At 52.8% G+C, this 16,772-nt stretch overlaps 1 protein-coding gene across 1 annotated transcript in view; it reads right to left on the minus strand.

Moving 5' to 3' along the window:
• The window catches only part of Elmo2 (engulfment and cell motility 2), a 39,598-nt gene extending 24,959 nt beyond the window's left edge, over nt 1-14,639 (minus strand). Inside the window, exons 1-5 of the mRNA XM_042694272.1 lie at nt 14,568-14,639; nt 3,182-3,303; nt 2,943-2,983; nt 2,228-2,300; nt 1,189-1,239 (exon numbers count right to left, since the gene is read on the minus strand). Coding sequence (XP_042550206.1) covers nt 1,189-1,239; nt 2,228-2,300; nt 2,943-2,983; nt 3,182-3,259 — 243 coding nt within the window. The 5' untranslated portion in view covers nt 3,260-3,303; nt 14,568-14,639. The remainder of the gene's footprint in view (nt 1-1,188; nt 1,240-2,227; nt 2,301-2,942; nt 2,984-3,181; nt 3,304-14,567) is intronic.
• Between the last annotated feature and the right edge of the window lie 2,133 nt (nt 14,640-16,772).

Raw genomic sequence — 16,772 nt, forward strand, 5'->3', positions numbered from 1 at the left:
GGTTCTCTACCACCTGAGCCACACCTGCAGCCTTTTGCATACGTTATTTTTCAAATAGGATCTTGTGGGGTGCCTCCAGCAGTGATTCTTCTACCCATGTCTCCCACCATCCCTGGGATTATAATATGACCACTATGCCTGTTGTTGAAATGGGAATCTAATTTTTGCCCAGGCTCATCTTGAACCATGATCTTCCCAGTCTCTACTTCCCAAAGTGCTGGCATTAAAGGCATACATCACTGAACTCAGCCAGTATTTTACCTATTTTTATTGTAGCATGTTCTGTTGCATATCCCCTCTGAGTTGCTACCTTTTGAAATCAAGTGTCTTTATCTAGCAGTAGACTTCAGGCTCTCTATTTCCCAAGTAACCTTTCTGTTACTCAGTCCACTCCATCCGGCCGCCACCTGCCCCACCAGAGCTGGCCTTGTGCAGCCCAGCACTGGCTTCCCAGATCCTTCTCTGTGGTTGGCCTTGGCTCTGCTCATTACACCTTCCTCCACTGTGACAATCTCCCTGTTCTCAACTATGACTGCCCACTCCACGTACCCCTCCCTCCCTCTCTCTCTTTTTTTTAATTATTTATTTATTTATTAACTATTTTTTTTGTCTTTTTCTTTTTTGGTACTGGGGATCGAATCCAAGACGTTGTACTTGCTAGGCAAGCGCTTTGCCACTGAGCTATATCCCAGCCCTCTCTCTTTTTTTAGATAGGTCTTGAGATACAGCAAAGGCCTGCTTGCTCAGATGGCACTCTACCACTTGGGCCATACCTCCACTCTAACCCTGCTTTTTTCCTACTTATTTTAGAGATCGAATCACTGGGACTTTTCTGCTGAGGCACAGCCTTAAACAATGATCCTCTGGACCTCAGCCTTCTGAGTAGTTCGATTTTCCAGCATGCACCACCAGAGCCCAGCATGCACTTTAAAAAGTATTTTTATTGTTATTATAAAGGTGATGTGCAGAGGGGTTACAGTCAGGTAAAGAGCATTTTTTCCCCTTGCTTTCCCAGTTTTTTCTCCCATCCCACCCTCAAGCTGCACAGTTCATTTTCAACAAAGTGTCCAGTGAGTACCACTGTTGCATTGTTCACCCTTTGTCCCTCCAGTTCTGTGCCTCCCCTTACACTCCCAACCAGCAGGCACTTTTAAGTTAATGAATTACCTAGGCAGATAGAGGACCTACCGGGGAGACGGCCAGTTGTAAGATTGTCCCATTCTTAATATCATTTCGTGTCTGGAAAACAGAAAGAAAAAAAAACAAAATAAAATGTGACAAAGAAAATAGGAAAACAGGATTTTTTTTAGCTTTGTTTTTGGTGTGTGTGAAGGTCCTGGGACTTGAACTCAGGGTCTAGGTGCTGTCCCTCAGCTTTCTTTGTTCAAGGCTGGCACTCTACCACTTAAGCTATAGCAACACTTCTGGCTTTTTGGTGGTTAATTGGAGATGAGACTCATGGCTCTTCCTGACTGGGCTGGTTTCAAAGCGTAATCCTCACATCTCAGCCACCCAAGTAGCTAGGATTACAGGCGTGAACCGCCGACACTCAGCTTGTGGTCATTTTAAATTATAGTGTGCTTTTCTTGTTTTCAGGTTTCCATCATGGATAATCAGTTAAATGATGAATTGAAAATATGTGTGAAGGAAAAAAAAGTTGAACTTTGTTTATTGCTATTCTTGGGGCCTGAGAGCTAGCCTTAAGCTAGTGCTCAAGGCTAATGCTCTACCACTTGGAGCCCCAGCTCCACTTCTGGCCTTTTTCCTGGTTATTGGAGATAAGAGTCTCGTGGCTTTCCTGACTAGGCTGACTTCAAACTGCAATCCTCAATTCTTGGCCTCCAAGTAGCTAAGATTACAGCCACCAGGGCCGGGCAAAAAAGTTGCTTTTGAACATCAGATTTTCTCCCTGTCATGATTTCCTAAACAATACAGCCTAACAACCACTTACACAGCACTCCCATTTTAAGACAATGCAAATGACGGCGAACATGACTAGGCCCTATGCAAAGATTGCCCCATTGAACAGCTCAGCTGCAGACTCTGGAATCCCTGGAGGGGGTGGTGGGAGGGAAGAGGTGTCCCTCGATTCTGAGACCCTCTGTCCAGAAAAAGCAGCTCCTCACTCAAGAACTGGAGCTACCTGAATTAAGTATATTGAATAGTGCCGTCTCCCTGGATGGGTCCCTGGCAGGCCTATGCCACCTGTGGCCCAGCCAGTACTCACCTGTTCGGTGATATAGAGCTGGGGGCCGTCAGCATATCGGAGTGTGTAGTACTCTGGGTTTGGTAGTGACCACCTGTGCGAGAGAAAGAGTATATATCACTGGGCTACTCCTCCAGCCGGTCCAGAATCAGCAAATAAAGCCAGGCACCACAGGACAAGCCATAATCCTTGGTATGCAAAGGCATACATACATAGGAGGACCACAGTCCAAGGCCGGACCTAGGCCAGGATGCAAGTTCCTATTTGAAATATAATGTAGCAAAAAGAGCTGGGGGTATGGCTCATGTGGCAGAGCACCTGCCTACCAAAGTATACTGAGTTCAAACCCCAGAACTGCAAAACTAACTAAATAAAACGAAAATTAATACAGTTGCTCAACAGATTGAGTGACCTGTCTGGGGTTCAGTGGAATGTACATGGAGCTCTGGGTGGAATTGTGACAACCAGCCTCCTCTGGCTTTGAGGAGGGTTAACACCCCGAAAGGAGGTATACACATTGAGAGTGGCTCTCGGATTCTACCAGGACACCCGTGGGCATTCCTAAACTAAAGAGAACCAACAAAGGATCACAGGTCTCAGGGCCTTCCCTGAGGGCAGGGCCCCATGAGGGCCCCACACAGGCCAGGCTCCTGGAGAGCCCTGCACAGGCCCTTCTAGCCTGGTGGCTTCCTTCTGTGCCAGGTGCTGCCACTGAAAATGAGGTCACTCAACCTACCCATCGCAGACTTCCTTGATGATGGATGCCAGGGGCCGTTTCTGAAACACACACATACACACAAAGTGAGAGAAAGGGAGAGCATCTTCACCTGCAGCCACAGCTCCTCAGGCCACACTTGACGGGAGCCACAGCGGGCCACATGGCGGCCCAGGGCCCCCTCCCTGCAGGCAGCACGTGCCAGGGCTCCCACACCCCCCCCTCTCCTTTCAGCCCCGCTTCTCCACTCAGGAGCATACCTGGTCGATTTCAAGGAGCTGGGCGTTAGCACCTGGCCACTCAATGGCCACTTTGACAATGTCAGATGGTGGTGGCATGGTCCCCAGGAGGCCCTACTTCTCCTTGTCACAGTTACAGCTGCCTGGGAAGAAAGTAACACAGGGAACACAACTCAGTATGGAGTCCTCTAGAGCACACCACAACCTCTCCTTAGGTGGCTGTCCCTTTAGATGAGAATGGCAAGAGGAAATAGAATTAGGGCGGACCCCCTCTCACCCGTAGCTCAGCCAGGGGCCAGCTCTGCCCATGAGACACCAGCTCAGGGGTCAGAATGACTCTGTGTAGAAGAGCAGACTTTCTGCAAAGTCCCATCTTGGAGGGGAAGCGTGTGCTCTGATAAGAGTCGACAGTCCTCTCCTGGCTCAGCAGTCAGCCGAAGAGGCCAGAGGACTCAGGCAAGCCAGTAGACAGGCCCAGGCTCTCCGCAATGTCTGTCTGTCCCTCCCTTCCTCCCTCCTCATACTACAACTCCCCCCCCGCCCCCCTCCCTGCGGCCCAGGGCCAATGTGGAGCCCCCTCTCTGTGGGACAAGGTCAGAAAGTGGGGACAAAAATTGGGACAGGATGGGCTGGGAAGGTGGCTCAGTGGTAGAGTGCTTGCCTTGCATGCATGAGGCCCTAGGTTCGATTCCTCAGCACCACATAAGCAAAAAGAAAAAAAGCTGGAAGCATCTCTGTGGCTCAAGTGGTAGAGCACTAGCCTTAAGCTGAAGAGCTGAGGGACAGCACCCAGGCCAGACTTCAGGCCCCACGACTGGACCCCCCCAAAAAAAATCAGGACAGAAAATGCTATTTTTGGCCCTACTGCCAAGGCCAAGGGCCTAGGGCTCAAGGGCTGCATATGGCACTGGGGACACTCTCCACAAGACCCTCTGCGGAGGACAAGGCCCTCTGACCCCTCCTCCCACCGCTCTCCAAAATCAAGGGAAATAAATCATTTTGAGCAAGTCTGGGAGAAGGGACACGTGACTGGTAACCTAGACAACGCGGTGGCTCAGTGGTACTGCGTGTGTGCGCTCTCCAGGGTCTGAGGAAGGAAGCCGCTGGCTGATGGATCATTCCAATGTGTATTTATACTTCCTGCCTACAGGTCCAGGAGCAGCCATCCTCTTAATAAAAAAGACCTTTCTGCACCCTTGAGGTGTTCCCACACAATCAGTGCCTCACTAGCGGGGACTGCCACCTCTCCTAGCACACGCTGTATCATGTGGCTAAGCTGTTGTTCCTGTATCCCGTCAATTTTTCAGCCCAAACAGATGTCAGTTCTCACAGCCTGATGGGTGCAAACCTCTCAGTACAACAGGGAGAAAGTCTGTCCCCTACACACCCACAAGCCTCACAAACAGGGTGGCCAATCGAGGTAGGCTGCTTCATAAATCAGCTGTCAAAAACAGCCAACAGCAGGAAACTGGTAGCTCAGGCCTGTAATCCTAGCTACTCAGGAGGCTGAGACCTGAGAATTGCGAGTTCAAAGCCAACCCAAGCAGGTAAGTCCATGAGACTCTTATCTCCAATCAAACTACTCAGAAAACCAGAAGTGGCACTATGGCTCAAGTGGTAGAGATCTCGCCTTGCGCTGAAGAGCTCAGGGACAGTGCCCAGGCCCAGAGTTCAATGGTTTGCAAAGTGCTTTTACCCTTTTTTCCTCCATGCTCCCAGTAGCACTGCAAAGGAGGCAGCACAGGACTGTCACCTCATTTCCATAGTGGAACTCAAGCCAGTGCCAGTGGCTCATGTCTGTAATCCTAGCTAGTCAGGAGGCTGAGATCTAAGTATCTTGGTTTAAAGCCAGCCCAGTGCTGGCAGGGAAATCTGTGAGACTCTTATCTCCAATTACCCAGCAAAATGCCAGAAGCAAAATTGTAGCTCAAGTAAGTGGTAGAGGGCCAATCTTGAGCAAAAAAGCTAAGGGAGAATGTCCCGGCCCTGAGTTCAAGCCCCAGTACCAGTGCACATAGGCTACATGTGGGCACATACGTACACACACGTACATGTACACACACACACACACACACACACACACACACACACACACAGTGTGAGGCTCAGAGCTTGGTGAAGGGTTATGATCACCAGCAGGTCAATGGTAACGTGGGTCAGAACTTGCTGCCACTTTGACCAGTGTCACCACCTCCATACCCATGAGCAGATTGAAATTTTTGTTCATTCCAACCACATCAAGCCTACAGGGATTTAAGTGAGCTGGCCCGATGCTCCTAAAGCCTCCACAACCTGTGCAGTTCCAGGTAGAATCTTCTAGGTACCCAGGTACACAACAGGCCAGAAAAGAAGCGAACCCACAGCACAGCTTCTGGAGAAACGCTCTGCTGCAGTGATGAGCACAGGGCTCGTACCAGGGCTTGGCTGCCACAGCAGGAACCTGCGTCCTCAGTGCCCATCTGCTGCAGGTAGGAGGCAGGGCTGCACACGGGGGAAGGCGTAACTTACAGAGTAAGACGCACCAAGCTCTGGTGAATACGTGCATGTACACACACATATATAATACAAATACACAGCGAGCCACTGAGCAAGTCTTGATTGTTCCAAAAATTCACGCCCCTATTAAAGCGTGAACTTGTACAGCTAAGCAGATGGTCTGAAAGACACTAACGTGCCCCCATGCTCAGCCACGCTTGGTACCCACAAAACACGGGTAGTATATGCCAGCCCCAGCCGACAGGATGGACTTCCACCTTTAGCTAGACTCATCTAATTCTTTCTCTGGAACTGAAAGGACACGGGTTAAAGAAGAGGAGTGATAATGGACACTGGAGCACCACTCTGCTAGAAGACTCCAGAAATACACAGTCAAGCGGAATCCAGGAAGCACAAGACCCCAGGACAAGAAAGAAGAAGGTACTGCAGACTTCCATGGCCATACTTCCCATGCCCAGGCCACCGGAACTCCTCACTGCACCCTGCCAAGGAAACCCCTTCAGCTACAGGGTCTGCATGTCTGTTCATTGCACCTAAAAAGCTCAAGACCAAGTGGGACATAAGCTCTGAAGGCTTTCCATCTACAAGGGAGGTCAGCAGCGCCCCCAGCGTCACTGGCCTTCAAGGACCATACTGAGTGGGCACTTCATTGACTCTGGCTGGATTGAGAGCAAACCCACGTAGAGCGGTGCTGCAATGACTAGCCCAGCGAGCACACAACCCGAGGAAACGTTCCTCGTTCCTTATACAGGAGGGGAGGCTCAAGTTGCAATGGGTGGACACACTCATCCGCCCTCATCTTCTAAGCCCACTGCCAGGGAAGGGATCTATCAGCTACACAAGTACTGGGTTCTCAAGGTTTTGTGTTGCCAGTTACTTCCCTGCCCTCTCTGTGGCCCTTCCTTGGGGCAGGAAGAAGAGGAGGATGCTAGCTAACCATGCTATCATGCTCAGGGCTTTATGTATATTAACGCACTCAATTCACACAGCAACCCTGTAGCAACAAGATAATGGAGGCACAGGAAAGTCAGGGGGCGTCTGCAGAGTCCAGTGCTGGCCAGTGTTACCCCACAGATCAATCCCAGGTGGTCTGGTGGTGTTGGGACTCCAGTAAAAGCAGGCAGCTCTGCACCGAGCCACAGTAGTGCTCTGCAGAGGTTTGTTTGTGTGTCTAACGCCAAAGCAGACTGATACAGAGAACCAAGCAAGACATCACTGCTGTTAAAAAAAAAACAAAAACAAAAAGGCCTCAGGGTCCAAAGAAGGCTTCCTCTGGCACTACACCTCTACTGAGCTATAATCTATGTGCTTTGATTCCCTCCCTCCTTTCTGGGGTTTTATTTTATATTTTAAGACTAGGTATCCTAATGTAGCCTGGAGTGGCCTCCAAATTGCAACTGTAGCCCAGGCTGGCTTCTAACTCACCATTCTCCGGCCTCAACCTCCCAAGTGCTGGAATTACAGGCATGCCCTATCATGCCTAGCTGTGTTCCTTCATATCTTCTATATCTTTGTACATTCTCTGCCTCCCATTGACTGTCAAAGAGCTTCAAAGGCCAGCTCAGATGTCAGCTCCCCTCTAGCATTCTTAGCTTTCTTCACCTTCCCCCAGCAAGGTCCAATAGAAAAGGAACACACCCCCCCATGCCCCCACCCCCTTCTCAAGGCACTCCATCCATACTGCTATGACAGACCTTGTTATCCTCCATTATCCATTACCCAGCTCTCTTCCTCCCTGGCCCCTCCCCCGGAAAGGCCCAGCCCTGTGGTGTCAGGATCAAGCTTGGCATCTGGTGTGGTTAGGCACAGGAAGTAGATGTCTGCCACAGACCAGGACTAGCTCCCAGCGGTAGGCTGCTGGGCTGCCTACCGTTCCCTCCACATCCCATCACCTCCCAGCCACACGGCTCCTCCGTTTGTAATTGCGTTTGTCAGCCTCACACAGCACACGTCTTCCTGCAGGACCCCACCAGCACTCTGGAGTCTAGTTAAAAGAGAGAACATCTCTTCCACTTTATCCCTATGGAAACATGTCCAGATAATCAGTATTCCCAGCATAGAGGCCTCCTTGAAGCAAATCCTCCCTTCCAGCATGAGCTTGCTTAACTCTTCATTTTCACTTTAGAAAGGAAGTGGAAATTAGGTCGAAACAACTGAATAACATTGCAAAATTCTCAGGGTTATAAATAGCCATGTGCTCTAGCACTCAGCAGTACTGGAGTTCTCTAGCAGAGGGCCAGGAACGAGCTCTGCTTCCACATTCCGGCCCTGCCCCTTCCCAAGCCAGCAAGTCTCCCCCAGGCCGGGGCTCTCCCCTTTCCTCCCATCTTCCCTCTCTTATCTGTCTCTTTCCTCAGTCATGCAAGGCAACGCTCCCATGAGCTACTACACCCCCAGCCCCCTCCCACTCTCTGTACAGCCCAACAAACACAACAATAATCTGGAACATTCTAAAGGCCATGGAACAGGAGAGGCCCACATAGATCTGAAGGCACTCGGCTAAAGCGCAGCTCAGGAGTGACACCACGGAGGAACAAGAGAACAGAAGAGCTAGGCTTCCGTGGAGCATCTCTAAGAGTCTTCGAAGAGGTGTGATCATTAAAAACAAACAACGAGCCAGTGCCATGAGGAAAGCCCTCTGGAGGCCCCATCTCAGGGAGGAGGTGAAGGAGCACTGCCTGGCAGAGAGAATTCATGATGGAGAATGCCAGAAGGTTCTAGCTCCTGCCTCCCCCGTTCCCTCAAGGCCATGGCTAGTGCCTTCTGTTCTATTCTTTCTCTGGGACCCAGGGGGGGAGGCCTAGGCAAGTCTGGTTTAGCGTTTCCTGCAAACCAGGGTGAGCAGCCTTCCTAGGAAGATGACTGGAGGCCACCCCCTCCTTCTAATCACACCACCATCTCAGCGGCTCCCCTGGCCATCTTCTCTGCAGAGGTGACTCCACTCCCAGGGCAGCCCCCAGTGTGTGTGTGGGGGGGGGAGTGGAGGCGCAGCTGAGGTTCCATCCTCTACTGCTGCGCTGCTTCAAAGGAGCCTTCATGCTGACCACCAACTCTCCCAAATACAGCTAAAGGCCACTAGCTCACAGACACACGCCTTGCACACCCCTCTCCTCAGAGGACAAGAGGGCACTGTGGGTGGCACATCTGCCTTGTGGTGGCATTGGGGAGGAACTGGCTTTCCCACTCATCTGACCACCTGTGACTCAAACCCTGCTCTTACCAGTCCACACTTTTGCCTGTGCTATTGACTCCATGCTTGTCCAATGGGCAAACACCAAACCCCACCTCCACCTCCCAGGCCCAGCCCCAGAGAACCTCACTCCTCTTGATGGCTCCCCGAGCCTCTGACCTCAGGTAAAACCAACTGCACCTTTGCTGGTTGCTCTGATCTTTTACCAATCCCTCCCGATTCCTCCAATGCACAGTCTCTTCCCAGACTGCTGAAGCGGGGCCAGCACACCAGCACCCGGGGATCCTGGCACTGACACAGGAGCATGCCCTCCGCCAGCCCTCTGGATGGGAGCCTGCCTTTGGACAGGCCCCGGGGTGAGGGAAGGCCTAAGCAACGGGCCCTAGGCCAGCAGATCAATGGCTGTCATTAGACCTCCCCTACATGACGCTAAACTGGAGGGGGGGGGGAGAGGGGAGTCAGGTCAGGCCTCCCACTCCAATAGTGTGATCAACCAGGCCTCCCACTCCAGGAGCGCCCACTCCAGGAGCGCGATCAACCTGTAGCCACTCTCCTTCTCCTGCTGTCCACTGTCTGTAGTGCAGAGCCAACATACAGCCCACAGAATGACACCCCAAATATACCCTGCAGGGTGACCCCGGCAGACCTTTCCAAATCCCTAACTTAACTTCAATAACCCAGGTGACAGACTCAGAGGGGTAAAGTATTGACAGACCTTTCTTTGTTTGGGAAAAGCAAGCAAACACAGGCTGAGAAAAAAAATAAACAGATGAGCTATGTATGGGTTGGTATGTGCGCCAGTACTGGAGTTTGAACTCAGAGCCTGGGTGCTGTCCTTTAACTTTTTCTCTCAAGGCTAGCGCTCTACCATGTGAGCCACAGCTCCATTTCTGGTTTTTTGCTGTTTAGTTAGAGATAAAAGCTTCACTGATTTTTCTGCTTGGGCTCTCTTTGAACCTCAGTCCCCAGATCTCAACCTCCTGAGTTGCCAGGTGCCTTGCTTCAAGGTTTAAGGAATTGTTCAACAGCTAGGCACTAGTGGCTCACACTGACAGTTCAAAGCCAGCCCGGGCAAGAAACTCCATGAAACTCTTATCTCCAATAATAACCAAAAAAAAAAAGCTAGAAGTGGAGCTGTGGTTCAAGTGGTACAGAGCTAGCCTTGTGCAAAAAGATCAGGAACAGTGCCCAGGCCCTGAGTTCAAACCCAAGGACCAGCACTAAAAACAAAACGAAACAAAATACCTGCTCAGAGGATCACAGAGAACACCAGCACTGCACAGGGAGAGAGCCTGGGTAAGGCAGGGCATGGCCGGCTGAGAAAATACAGCTGAAACCCAAAGGCTGCGGGCCAGAATCCTTCAAGAGTGGCCACAACAACCCAGCATTGTCCTCATAAATTAGGCCAAGTCCTCCCTCTCATTTTATAGAAAAAGGAACAGAGGTCCAAGAGCTGGCAATGCTACACCAGGCCACCACTTAAAGACAAAAGAAAGCCAGACCCTCCCCCACTCTCAGCTCTCTCTCCCTCCCTCCCTCTCTCCCCCCACTCTCTCCCTCCCTCTCTCTCTTCCCCCCCCCCTTTCCAGGGGTGTGCCTTTCCCAACTCCACCTCCCAGGAAGCATTGTCGTTTAGCCATGGGGACTTGTGTTCTGGAGTGGGACAGGCCTGGATTTGGATCCCTGCTCTGAAAACGTCCTAATCTGTAAAATGACGATGAGAACCAAGCAACTCTACTTGGCAAAGTCCTGGGAACATTAAAGCAATTAATGTATGTAAAGCTCCATCCACATATCACACCAGTCACAGAGTAAGCAAAAATCTAGCTGCATGGACTTGGAGTGGAACCACATCTCCTCCGGGATAAAAACACCAGTCCTGCTCCGGTGGCTCACTCCTGTCATCCTAGCTATTCAAAAGGCTGAGATTGGAGGATCACAGTGCAAAGCAGCTCAGGCAGGACAGGCTGTGAGATCTTATCTCTAATTAACCACCAAAAAGCTGGAAGTGGAGCTGTGGCTCAAGGGGTAGAGTGCCACCTTTCAGCAAAAAAGCTAAGGGACACTCTTTGTGCAAGCCTCAGTACCACACACGCACATGCGCGCACACACACACACACACACATACACACACACACACACACACACACACACACACACACACACACACACACACACACACACACACACACACACACACACACACAGAGCCCTCCCTGCCAGGCTGTGGTATGTTGTGGACAAAAATGAAAGGACCTATGAAAGCAATTAGGGAGAGAAATTTCTACAAAGTCCAGGCATTTGATGGTGGCATTCTACTGTTATTACTACACCTTTGGAAGAACCAGCCAACATAGTAGCTAGTGATCTTTTCTAGTGACTCAAAATCAACAAATGCCTTAAGCACCCAGGCAGGCAGGTAAATAAACCACATGGCCTCCAAGTAGTAGGGGCTGGGAAAACTGGAAACTTCTACTGAGCCTGTAAAAGTTCAAATTCAGTTTGGTTTTTTTTTAAATGTAACTTCAGCCTGGTGCCAGTGGCTCACACCTGTAATTCTAGGTACACAGGATGCTAAGATTCTGGAGGATCACAGTTTGAAGGTAGCCCAGGCAAAAAAAAACCATGAGATTCTATCTCCAAATTAACCAGCAAATGTGAGGCATCAGTGGCTTACATCTATAATCCTAGCTACTCAGGAGGCTGAGGCTGAGATTTGAGGACTGAGGTTCAAAAAGAGCTCAGGCAGAAAAATCTGTGAGACCTTTTTTTTTTTTTCCCTTCTTTTTGTTGGTCATGACATTTGAACTCTGGGCCTGGACACTGTCCCTGAGCTTTTCAGCTCAAGGCTAATGCTCTACCACTTGAGCCACAACACCACTTCCGGTTTTCTGGTGGCTAATTGGACATAAGAGTCTCATGGACTTTGCTGCCTGGGCTGGCTTTGAACCACAATCTGCAGATCTCTGCCTCCTGAGTAGCTAGGATTACAGGTGTGAGCCACCAGCGCTTCGCTCTTTATCTCTAATAATTATAATTAATAAAAAGCCAGAAGTGGAGCTGTGGCTCAAGTGACAGGGTGCCAGCTTTGAGCAAAAAAGCCAAGAAAGAGAGACCCGGAGCTCAAACACCAGTTATCAATAAAAATGCAACCTGGCCACAAGGCTACTTTGTAGCCCCTGGCCCACCTTTCCTTCTGGTTTTTGTTGTTGTTGTTGTTGTTTTTTACCACACATATGGGTCATTTTGTGTGACCTGGTTTTGTCTTTCTAGTGCTTACGTTAAGCACTGTGAAGATGAACGGTGACTTACACGCTCAAGTCACTCCTGGTGGCCTAGAACAGTGCGGGCCTCAGGGCAGGGACTCAACAACAACTCAAAGTGGTCAAACTGGAAATAAGTTTCAAGTTCCCAGCCCCTCCGAGATGCTGCCATGTGGAAGGTTTTACTTTCCATCCAGATCCTGGGACCAGGCTCACTTAGTGCAGCTGGACTGAGGGAAGTGACTGAGTCGGAGACAGATGTGCCTCACGGAGGTTTTCCTCAGCCATCATCTTGCTAGGTTGCCTAGTGTGGTCTTGAATTCCTACACTCGAAGCATCTTCCTGTCTCAGCCTCTGAGTGCCAGGACCACCAGCACCCAGCCTGGGGCAGGTTTTTTTCGTCAACTACATCAGATAGGCTACTTGTAGCCATTCACACAGATGGTAATGATAACACCTAGATGCTATCCAAGCACAGAACAAGCTAGAACTTGTAGACAACAGTGCCATTAGAAGAAGGCTGAACCCCTGCTTCCTGTAGAAGCAGCACAGGGAATAAAAAGAATCACCAGCCTCAGTATTAACAGATAGACGCTGGGCATGGTGGCTCGAGCCCAGCTCCAGCAAAACAGTTCATGAGATTCCATCTCAACCAACAGCTGGGCAAGGTGGTGTGTGCCCATGATACCAGGGCTGCTGATGCATAAACAGGAGGATCACAGATCAAGCTGGGCTGAAACATAAGGCCTCATGAACACACCTCAAAAATAATGAACACAAAAAGAGCTGGTAAAGTGGCTCAAGTGGGAATTTGCTGAGCAAGCAGAAAACCATGAGTTCAAACCCCACTGCAGCCTAAATAATCGGTAATTCACCAAAGGAGGTCTCAGTCCACCTTCTCCACTCACACAGTCCAGGATGACCTCGGGCAGGTGCTAACACGTTATTTTCATCAATGAAATGTGGGTAACCACGGTTCCTTCAAGAGGGGCTAGGACACCATCAGGTTTGCAGGGTCCAGCACCGCACAGCTGGTGTGTCAGCCCTCACCGTGTGGCTACAGAGCACTAGACCCATGGCCACTGTGCGAGTCAAAGTGAGAGGTGGGCTGTCCTGACTACAAAATGGGCACATCCCAAAAAGGTACTGCAAACCAATGGAGCTACCCCACCAAGCGCTGTTCCCTGTCCTTTGCGTGGTACGATAATACTTGCAATAGACAAAGTTGAAAAGCACATGACTACCATTAATTGCACCTGCTTTTATGCTTTCAAAAACAGCGACTGGGGTCTGTATCATCATCATAGTCATCGTCCTGACAGTACTGGGATTTGAACTCAAGGCCTCACATTCAGCGATCTACCTGGAATGACACCTGGCCCCTGCCTGCCTCATTTTTTTCAACGGGACAGCATCCCCTTAGCAGAGTTTGGCACATACACACACACAAAGTTGCCCCAACGTGGGGCCCCTTTCCCCACCGGTGACTAGATTCACACCTCCTTCCTCTTGACAATTCTAAGCCTTCTGTTTATTTAGCAAATACTGCGGCGCCTGACCTGTGTGGGGTGCCCGGGATGCAAGGGCGACACCGGACACTGCCTGCCTTCTTCCTGTGGGCCTCATCTTCTGGTTTTCTTCGGACGGAACGGCGGGCCCCGCGCGCGCGCGGTGCGGCCTGGATCGCCGCAGTCTCCGAACCGTAAACAGACGCGCGACGGCGGCGGCGGAGCCGGGGCGGGGAGGGAGAGACCCGGGTGTTCACCGTGGGACACGGCTCGGTCGGGGACCGGGGACGCCTCCCCGGGAAGGCGCTCGGGGGTGAGGGGGGCCGGGGGACCCCCACAGGTCGAGGGACGCTCGGTGGAAGGCCCCAGGAAGGCCCGGAGCCCCGAGCGGAGGGGGCGAGCCCGGGGCCGAGGGGCGGGCCCGGCGCTGACCGAGGGTGGCTGGGGAGCCGGGCAGAGCTGCACCCCGCGTCCCAGCAGCGATCTGAAAGGGCCGGGCCGGGCCCCGGGCCGCGCGCCCGCAGCAGACGGGAGAAGACGCAGCGGCACCGGTCCCGGGTGGGCGAGCGGGCCGGGGCCGGGCCGGGGCCGGGCCGGGGCCGGCGAGGACGCGGGACCCGCGGCGGGGTCCAGAGCCAGGCCGCACCCGCGCTGGGCTCCGGGGCTCCCGGCGCCCCCCCCCCCCGGCGCCCCCGTCCCCATCTTCTGCCCCGGGCTCCACCCCTCCCCCTGCCCCCCCGCCCTGCCCCGGCGCCGCCCGGTCCCGCCCCGCAGCCCGGCCAGGCCGCGACCCGCCAAGGCCCGAGGTACCGGCCACCCAGACCCTCCGCCAGGGCGGCCCAGGCCGTAGCCTCGGGGCCTCCCCGCCGCCCAGATCTACTCCTGCCCCCCCACACCCCGGGCGGATCCCCGTCTACCCCCTTCCCCCCCCCCCCCCCCCCCCCACTCACCAGGGCGCCGACCTAGGCCCGGCTCCCGCGCCCGGGTCCCAGCGACCGCGGCCCCACCAGCCGCCGCCCGCCCCGCCTTCCTGGGGTCCCGCCCCCCCCTCAGCCCTTCCTGGCAGTCTATTAGTCTGTTTTGCCGTCGCGCTAAAAGTTCTTCCTTCAATTGGATGAATGGTCCGTCACTCAAAAAGAGGCGGGCTCGGCTACCCGCGCGGGCTGGGGGTCGCCGGCTGTCCCCGCCTCCCCAGCCTCCTTGTCTCTTAAAGAGACAGGATGGTTTTTCTCCGGCGGGCTGTCTGATCGGGAGCACCGCGGGGTCCAGCCAATGCTCAGGGCAGCTTTCCAGCCCTTCTTCTTCTTCCTCTCAGTACGACTTCTCGTTCTAGTTTAATTGCACACAGCGCGAGAGCGTAGGGAAAGGGTCTGAACGCCTGCGACACTCCCGAGGTGGAGAGGACCCCGCGGCCCCCCGGTGGCATCAACTCTGCCCAGTGGGCGGGTCACGCGCACCCTCCGCCGCGGGCTCGGCTGGCTTGGGGATCCGAGTGGGAGGTGACAGTCGTGTCGGAGATGGAGCTAATTATACCGGCGCCCGGGGCTGACCGTGGGCGCGGAGCAGCGGCGGGCGCAGCGCCGCCGTGCCGGGGGAGGGACGCGCCCGTGGGCGGCGGCGTTCAGCACCGCACCTGCGGGGCCCGCGGGGCCGGGCGCCGCGCCGGGGACGCCCCGGCCGGCACTGCGCATGCCCGGCTGCGGGAGCGGAGCCGGGGCCGCCCAGACTCCGTCCGTCATCCTCTAAAGGTGGTGGGCAGCGAGGACCCACCCCCACCCGCAAGTTGTATACTTCATTTTCCACGTAGAGTCCAGTGGGCACCACGGCTGCATGCCTTCACTCTTGGCTCTCGGTTTCTGGGGCTCCCCCCCCCCAAAGACAGATAAGGGAACAAACAAGACAAAGGGGGAGGGTAAAAACCCTCTCGTTTCCATTTTTCTAGTTCTATTAACTCATTTTCCTAGGCAGATCCTTACAACAGTCTCCAGAAATAGAATGGACAAAACAAAAAGGGACACTCGCAAAGAGACTGAATCCTGACCCCTTCGCATGGACTCATACTCTCCAAGGCAGTTTTTCCTCCCTGCTTCAATGGAGCCCCCAACACTTTTTGAATTGAGGGTGGTGGTGGTGGTGGTGGTGGTGGTGGTGGTGGTGGTGGTGGTGGTGGTGGTGGTGGTGGTGGTGGTGGTGGTGGTGGTGGTGGTGGTGGTGTGTGTGTGTGTGTGTGTGTGTGTGTGTGTGTGTGTGTGACTTGAACTCAGGCTTAGGCACTCTCTCAGTTTTGTCACTCAAGGCTAGCATTCTACCTCTTGCGCCACAGCTCCAGTGCCGACTTTTTGCTTGTTTATTGGCGACAAGAGCTAACAGAGTTTTTTCTGTCTGAACTAACTTCAAACCATGATTCTCAGATCTCAGCCTCCCTTCACTTCATTGTTTTAAAAACAGGGAACCCAAAGCCTCTGAAAGATTAAAGGCGCACCAGGGCCAACCCGGAACCTGTAAGCCTGTAACTCGGATTCCACTCTGCTCCCTCTGATTCCACCCTCTTGCCCACCAGCCTGGCTTGTGAGCACTGAGTTGTGAGCTCTGTGAGCATCCCTGCCTTCCAACGCAACATGGCTTCCCAGCCATGTTTCCCTTGTAAGGAATACCACCAGTTGGTGACCTCTTGCCCTGGAAGGAATGAGTGACACCTCAGGGCTGTAAAGGCTAGGGGCCTTCCTTTTCCTCTTCCTGCCTCTCTTTCTCCTCTCCCTCCTCCTTCTTCTCTTCTTTCTCCTTGATTATGATGGTGACAGGATTACGGAGCCACCCAAATGGAAAGGTGGCAAGATCCCCAAATGATCATAGGGAGCAGAAAGCTCCTGCTGACCCATATGGTTCACTTTCTGTTCGGTACTGTGTGCAACTAAACGATAATTAATACTAAAAAGAAGAGGAAGGTTTGTGGCAAGGATGGAAAGCTGTCCCCTAGCATTGGCTGAGAGATAATCCTCAAGTTTTCTTTTTTGTTGTTTTTAGGGGGGGGCTGTTTTTGTTTTTGTTTTCCTTTTTGATTTTAGAGCTGAGCCTGCTCTCACATTAGCTGGAGAGAAACCTCCTCAAATTGTGTGTCTTGGGTGCCTCGCCCACCCCAGCCCAGCCCTGCTCAG

Source organism: Dipodomys spectabilis, unplaced genomic scaffold, assembly GCF_019054845.1.
Source record: "Dipodomys spectabilis isolate Male_0828 unplaced genomic scaffold, ASM1905484v1 ptg000175l, whole genome shotgun sequence".
In the NCBI taxonomy this organism is placed as follows: Eukaryota; Metazoa; Chordata; class Mammalia; order Rodentia; family Heteromyidae; genus Dipodomys; species Dipodomys spectabilis.